General features: G+C 40.3%; 1 protein-coding gene across 1 annotated transcript in view; it reads left to right on the top strand.

The window, feature by feature from the left end:
* Window positions 1-483: 483 nt before the first annotated feature.
* flt1 (fms related receptor tyrosine kinase 1) overlaps window positions 484-8,018 on the top strand; it is a 37,166-nt gene continuing 29,631 nt past the window's right edge. Inside the window, exons 1-4 of the mRNA XM_032551523.1 lie at window positions 484-783; window positions 3,046-3,142; window positions 4,726-4,931; window positions 7,613-7,737. Coding sequence (XP_032407414.1) covers window positions 726-783; window positions 3,046-3,142; window positions 4,726-4,931; window positions 7,613-7,737 — 486 coding nt within the window. The 5' untranslated portion in view covers window positions 484-725. The remainder of the gene's footprint in view (window positions 784-3,045; window positions 3,143-4,725; window positions 4,932-7,612; window positions 7,738-8,018) is intronic.

Raw genomic sequence — 8,018 nt, 5'->3', positions numbered from 1 at the left:
ACTGAACCATCTACGTGCACTTCGCGCTTACGATCGCATGCATGTGGCACTGTTTTTTTCCTTTTGTTTTTTTTTTTTAAAGGCATTTTCCGTTTGCAATGTGAGAAACTCATCTGTCATTTTGATGATTGAGGAAGCGAATCGCACATTCCTGGTGCCTACGTGCTGCTCAGCCCGTCTACCAATCAAGGGTGCAAGATGGGAACGCAGAGCAGGTTCATGATGCAACCTGCATGCATTTCTAATAATAATAATCATCATCATCAGATTCCCTAATACAGAGTGGGCAGAATGAAACTTTAACAGTTAGTGCAATAAAACTGACTCATTTAGATGTCATAATATTTTTTCATCAGCACCACACTGATCACTTGACCACCCAGGACTGGGAGGATACTCCTTTTACGCGCAGTGGGTGTGTCAGTGGACGTAACATAAGTCCACCATCCGGTGACCGCAGTGTGGGAACAATATAAAGTGGCAACACAATCCAGAACGATGGGAAAAAGTTGCACTGGAGTTAAAGCTGCGCGTCCTGTTGCGTGATTTCCCACAGCCAGCCTCAGGAAACTCACCGTCTCCATTCACTGACCCATCAGTCCTGCATGAGCGCAACAGCCTGCAGCGCTGCGCCACCGTGGAGGGAGGGTAACATCAGCAGCAGCAAGGATAAAACTTCTTTTGTGTGTTATATATGAGAGATTGCTGCGTCGGATTCAACAGAAATGATGCATTTTATTCTTGTCTGCCTGTTTTGTGGATTGTACGGCGTTTTTGGAAAAGGTGAGAGAATTCTTCACTCTTATGTTTTAAGAAGTAAGCAGGGGAACCACTGGTCATTATTACATACACAAGATACAGCTACAAAAAGTCAGAACGTGCACGAAACTTCACGCACAAGTTTAATTGAAAACAAACAACAAAAAATAAGACAAAACAACAGGCGCACTAATGGAATAATCTGCGTCCGGATTTATCAGCCATTTGAGACACTCGTTGTTCAGTCTGAGTAGATCGCTGCTGTGAGCGCAGCGTTTTAAGGATCATAACCGCTCTCCAGTGTGAATGAGTGTTTGGATAACTTAGACCCCTGCGCTCCGGCTCCTTGTGCGCTTGGCCCCAACTGAATGGAAACAAAAGCGCGTTCTTTCCTGAGTCTATTGGTTTTGATATAAAGGAAAGAGGGGTCACGATCACCCGGAGCTCAATAATTACAGTAGAGGAACTAGGGGTTAATTTCATGCAATTTGCCAAAAGGACGATGGGTTGTTTCTGCGCTCAGAAGATCTCTGGAAAGTTTTTCGAAGCATTTGGAGAATGAATAATTTTAAGGCAGCCTAATAAATAAACAAATAAATATGGAAAACGCTAAATGAATTAGTTTTCTAAGAAAGGACACACATTTTTCACGCATATTAGGCTTTTAGAACGTTTCTTGCAGTTGATGTCACAACAAATGCCATCTCCGGACACTTTACAAGACAACAAGTCCAAATAATTTCTGAATACAGAATTTAATCAATCAACACAATTCAGTAGAGACAAAATAAACAGATTTAAATATAAGAAATATGTAGAATAATCAATGGTTATTCTTGTTGTTATTCTTTTGTTGTAATAATTTAGGAAGGTTTTTAAATAAATTGAGCTCTTATATATATATATATATAGATATAGATATATATATCTATCTATCTATATATATATAGATATAAATAGATATATATAGATATATATAGATATATATATATCTATATCTATATATATAGATATATATACTGTATATATATATACATTTTAAGTATGTGATTATGTGTCCAAAATTATGCTAATTTATCAAGATTTTCCAATACTACGCACAATATTACATTTCCAAAGAGTTTCATAATGACATGCACATTTTACACAAAATGCAATATATTCAAAAATGACATAAATACGTGTAATATAAAGATGAGTAGCGAGTAATTTTCTTTAGAGCCTTAATTTTATATGTAGACAGATGAAAAACAAAGTTTGGAGCCTTATTGGTTGATTATTAACTTTCTGACCATAATTAAAAAAGGAAGCAACTGCATATTTCAGATTCCTCAAGTGGGGACTTTCCAGCTGAAAGTGCTAGGAAACGTAACACCATGTTTATTCTTGTCAAATCATTTCCCTTTTCTTGTAGGCTTGTTAGACATCAAATGTAACAATTCTCAAGTACATTAAAGCTCCTCATAAAAGGTGATGCCATTCCTGCTTGCATCAATATTTTTAGTAGCTACCTGTCCCCTCAGAGGCATAGGTAACTAGGCCTAACCTAGCAGTAAGGCATATTCTCTGAAAATATGTCTGTGATTGGCCAGTTTCAGTGGCCTGAGCAGATGATTTACGTTGACTCATGACAGTCTAACTCCCCCCTCATTGGGAAAATGAATGCTGAATTAATCACTGGTGGTTTTTCTTATCTTCTTTGGTCTGGATGCAGCAGCTGCATGTTAAGTGTATATTTAAGATTTAATAGAAAATATGAAGTATGAATATAACTGCCAACAAGTCTCCCGCCCAAAAGTAAAAGGAAAAAAAAAAAAACATGTAGGAGATTAGGAGATCACTAACTTCCCCTTCATCGTGCTCTGTCATTGTTTGTTGCCCCCTCACACTCATCACACTCAGAAACCCAAGGAAATAGTACAGGAAGTGCTCGCATTGTGAGTAACACTAAAATGGAGCATCCACTGGGAACAATTGACAAGTAATAACTCAACTAAATGCCTTAGCAGTGATTTGACCACTAACAGAGTTACAAGATGGTTGGGATTTGGGCCAGTGACAGGAGGCATCTATTTCCGAGTGAAGGATGGATGTTTCCCATGTTCTGAGGAAGGAAGGGTGGACAGATGAGTGTCTTCAACTCTAATTAATACATGTATGAGGTCAAGTGGAGAAAATGTTTTAGTTGATAAACAAGAGGGACACTGCTTACGCATTTCCACATGACCTGGTTGATTGGACAGCAGAGAGTCATGCTTCTCTTGCTTCTCTCTCCAACGTCTGCAGGTAATGAGCAAAAGGTGAGATTCAGCGTCCCGGTCCTGGATGTCAAGAGTACACAGCTGGTTCTGGAGGCCAACCAAACTTTGGCGCTCAGATGCAGGTGAGTTTCAGGTATTAGAAGCAAAAAAGAAAAAAAAATGGTAACTGATGTGGAGAAAATTATCTCAAAGTCACCAACAAAACTCTGACCTGGATAGACATGATCTTTTTTTCAAGACTTTAGATTCTGGAGAACCTTTGAAACCAACTTTATTTAATTTATGTTTATTGAGTGAATGCTTAGAAATTTTCCTGAGTCTTTCTGAGTTACTGCAATTTTTGTTCTCACTTTTTCATCATTAAAGACATAAGAAACCAGAAATTTGATCTTAAAGAAATGCTTCAAGAGTTTTGAAGCAAGGTCCTGTTAAGAAGTTGAAAACTGTTGATGTCTCTCTTGGCAATGCTCTCTTTGCATCTTCATTTAGTTTAAGACGTAAAATAAATGAAGCTACCAACAAATTTGAGATTTCGACCATCGTAACACAACTCCAACCTCAAAGGAAGTGGTGCTTTGCATTGGACATTTATTTAAACTGAAGCTGATGATTGCTATTTAATGAAAGATCATTAGTGGTACCTGGCTACTTCCTCCATTTACTAAATAACAACCCAATTTAGACGTAGCAACACTATCTGAGTACCATCATCTTTGTCAAAACTCAGATTAGTTGGTTCTGGATGCTAAAGATGATAGTTTGTATATAAGAGACTTTCATCGTCTTAAAGCAAGTTTTAAGCTAAGGCTACTGTATGTACTTTAAGTTGTCTTCATGTTTGCATGGGGTAATTATTTGCATTGAAGTTAAAAATGCAAATAATTATTAACTAAAACTTGACCTGAAAGGGAGGTTAGAAGTTTTCATTAGAAGAACAAGCATCACCCCCTAAAAGATAATGTCAGGTCTCTGTTCCATATCCAAAATGGATGTATTACATGTATAATGTTGCCACTATAGCTCTTTTGTTAGCTTATCTGATTATTTGTTTCTTGTAAGCGTAGTAGTACACAGTGCTGCAAAACATTTGTTTCCTTGGCGTTTGAAGACGTAAAGTGGAGGGAATAATCCACATTGCATAGGAAATGGGGGGCAGTTGTGGCACATCAGTAATGAGCTTCCTATGAAAAGTGATAAACGGAACTTGGATTGTGTTTATAGTCAAGGCAGCTAAAATAAAAGTGAGGCCCTGAAAAGAGCAATGTCTTTTTTTACTTTGTCAAAAAAACCAAAAACCCGCAACATTTTCTGTTGTCAGTACATTTTACCAGTAGATCATCAATGGTGCCACAACTAAAACCCTCGTGAAAGTGGTTTAGTACTTTGCATGAAGCACTCCGTTTTTGAGACCCGACTTGTTTTTAGATGGTAAAAGTTCAGTTTGGCCTCTCAGAGCAGCCATAGACTTCAGCTTCAGATTGCAGCTAATTAGTGTTTCTTCCAATTGAAGACACGCAGAGAGTTACCTACAACCCAATTGAACCTCTCTCCAAAAATCCCAAACTATACCTCCAAGCCTCACATTAATTTCAGGCCCACTGAATGCAAATGTTCCTCCTTGTCGGTTCTGAATGGTGAACCATTCTTAGAAAGTTTTCAGGGACAGATGAAAGTGTTTTCTGACCTTGGTGTAATGTCTGTCCAGGGGTGACCGGGAGCTGTCCTGGGCGTTCCCTGGACGCTTGGACCAAGATCAAGTGAAAGTGGTCAACTCTCGTTGTGGGAAGACAAGCCAGCAATACTGCAGCCACCTGCAGGTCAACCGCAGCCAGGCCCGGCACACCGGACTGTACCGTTGCCGCTACAGGCACCAGACCCAGAAACAGCAGTCCGTCTATGTATATGTCACAGGTAAGACAGAAGGTCTCCATGATTTCATATTTAGCAGCTTTCCACCATCTCGAGGAAACCCCTCGCCTCCTCTGGCCTATTGTGTATTCCCTCAGGTTAAACAGGATGTAGTGTGTGCTAAATACAGACCAATGCCAGAGAATCAATTATATCTAAACACTGTTTGTCTCAACAATACATCCTCCGAGTTGGCTCTGGCGCAGTTTCACTCCATTCCTCCCCGGCCGCTCCTCTCTCCTGACAGCTATATATAAAATCTTTTTTACTTTCGTTTACGTGCTACCTCGTGGCCAGGAATAGCCCAGCTGCTGAAAGGCTCGGGCCCTGGGCAGAGTTTCCCAGGGCATCAGCCTTATCTGCTCTGCTCAGCCTTGCTTGGAGCATCCTGTGCTTTGGGGAGGAGGGAAAAGGCCCAGGGGGGGAGGGGTGCTGGGAGGAGATGTTGCTGTGTCTCTCCAAGGTGGCGGTGAGGTTGTGTGTGTGTGTGCGTGTGTGGAACTGAGCGGGATGAGATGGATGCCAGTGATTCGGTGGTATGCAGGGGCAGAGGAGGCACGATGTCTGCCCCGGCCCGCTCCTCCCTGTCCTGGAAGGTGACGCTGCTCAGCTCAAGCTGGGCTCGATGCCAGGGTCACGGGGCATGCTACTGTTTGGCCAAAAGGACTCTCGGGGGTCGTCAATCGCTCGGGTCACCATGTCCATTAAGCTTCAGACTTGGCCTGCTGCTCCGTTCAGACGTTGTCTCCCTCCTCAAGCCTTCTATTAGGAATCAAAGCGGGAGAAGGAAGCGTTCAGTCTTACTAGTCCTTGGGGTACTTTTGTTCGAAGGTTCAGAGATTTGCTTTCCTTGAATAACACCCTATGGTCACAAACAATGCTAGCAAGTAACACCCACACCTTTGAATGGCAAAGAACTGTGACTGTAGGCGAGCTGAGAAAAGCGGAGCAAACACAGAGAGGCTGTTTGATTGCTTCTAAACAATCTGCGTGTTTATTGTTGACAGCATGCAGTCGTTTTCAGAATGGGGTTTCGATGAATGGGTGTGGAGGACCGAGTGTCTGCTTGTTTGCTTTCAGTTATTGTTAAAATACTTGGAAGTCCATGTGTGATTGTTTGTGTCTCTCAGCTATTTTTTGCCCTGCATGATAACAAGGCTTCATTTTGTGAGAAATTAGAAAATCTTTCACATTTCCAGGTAGTAAAGGAGTTTGAGGCATACTTCACAGTTCTCTGTTAAGGTTACAATCTTATTTCTGCAAGAGATGGGTCTCTTGGGATGCCTAAAGTAACATCAAGTTCAAGAGCATCCATGACAAAAAAATAAATAAATAAGCGCAACTCCAATCACAAAATTATTTTCGTAGTTTGTGATTATTTTCCTGTATAAAACAAATGGAACATGTAAAATGTTTGCAGTTAAAAATGTTGTCAAACGGAAAAGGAAAGTGGTGTAAAAAGCAAAAATGTCAGGTTTTCAGCTTTCGTTTTCAGTACGTGGCACACAGGAAAATGTGCGCACCACCTCCGCCGTTGATGCAATTGCAAAATTATCAGCTTTCCTACGGGTAACGTCACAATGCAAACTTGTTAGCAGGCCTAAATGTTCATAAAATAAACCACTCCAACATTTAAGATCGGAATTGTTTTAAGACAGTTGAAATACGTACATTTTGGTTTTAGCTGCTCTGAGATCAGCAGCTAGCCGAGATTACTACTAGATAAAGATGCTAACAGCGTTATCTACTTCCGATAAATTACTGATTGGTTCTAATCTTTTAAGACTACCTTGCTTCCTAAGAACCTGAGCTATTTCTTAAACTTCAATTGATGCACCAATAAATCAATAAAATCCATGTCAGCATCAGAAACATGTTGATGACAATTTAAATTGTTCAAAAATAGCATTTTATGAAGTTGAAGTTTGAACTTTGAGGTGAAAATGTTGATGTTTTTGGTAATTCAAATCAGAATTCCTCTTCTTTCAATTGAAGTTATATTAAAGAATCATAAGCATAGTGACTGTTTTTACATCAGATTAATTTAAAAACTAGTGATGCACATTTTTGCTATCACTTTCAAAAGCTAAATCTGTTCTGGCCTCATTTTAGAGATATGAGATCCTGATGAAAGATATTTGCTGCTGAATTCATAATATAGGTTTAGCCAATCAGCAACAAGGAAAATGAATGGATTAGCTGCTCTGCAAACAACAGTCATAGTAGCACTTTACCCTGGTGTTTCATCTTCTTGCTCTATGAAAAAATAGGCAAATTTTCCACAAATAATTTGGAGCTGTGTTGCACAGGAAATATTTGAACAGGTGAATTTGTGAATAGTGATATAAATAGGTAGTGGGGTACTGTACCTTAAAAAATGGACATTTCTTCAAAAATATGGCTTTCATATATACTCAGCCCTCTTTACTCTTCTGCCATCCGTTGAATTCAGCCTAAACGATTCACCCTGTGCATTACTGAATCTCAGTAAAATGGAAACTTTCTTGTTAAAGTTTGTTAGAAGCTTTTACTGCTGCTTAGAATCATGTGCTGTGTAATTCTAGCTGCCTGCTGCTTTAAATTTAGCTTGTTTTTGACACTGTGGAAGAAAATGTTTTTGTGCTCATTTTGTAAGTTTCTCATGCCCGCCATGTGTGTTCCTGACCGCAGTGTTTGGGTTTCAGACAGCCGGCAGCCATTTGTGGAGCACACCGACATGAGTCCAGCCGTGTTGTACATGAAGGTGAGGGAGCCGCTGGTCATCCCTTGCAGTGTTACCAACCCCAACATCACCACCACTCTGGTTAAGGTCAGTCACCTCAGTATGTGGACATTTTGCCAAGTTGGACTCTCTTTTAAGTCCCTTTCATCTCATGTCACACTTTGTCCTCCTCTGCTCTACCACACCCATCACGCTGTGTGAACATCTCAGTTTTTCCATCAGGGTTTACATTTACACACACACCCCCACACACGCCAACACACAATACACTATCCAGTTGTTTCTCCTCGTCCAGATCATTCACCACATTGTTCTTGTCTTGGCAGCCAGTTACTATATGGACTTGCGTGTCCATTTGTTTGCGTGCA

This window comes from Xiphophorus hellerii, chromosome 21 (assembly GCF_003331165.1).
Source record: "Xiphophorus hellerii strain 12219 chromosome 21, Xiphophorus_hellerii-4.1, whole genome shotgun sequence".
Lineage (NCBI taxonomy): Eukaryota > Metazoa > Chordata > Actinopteri > Cyprinodontiformes > Poeciliidae > Xiphophorus > Xiphophorus hellerii.
The sequence above is the reverse complement of the archived record's forward strand: the minus strand, read 5'-3'. Positions and strand labels throughout refer to the sequence as shown.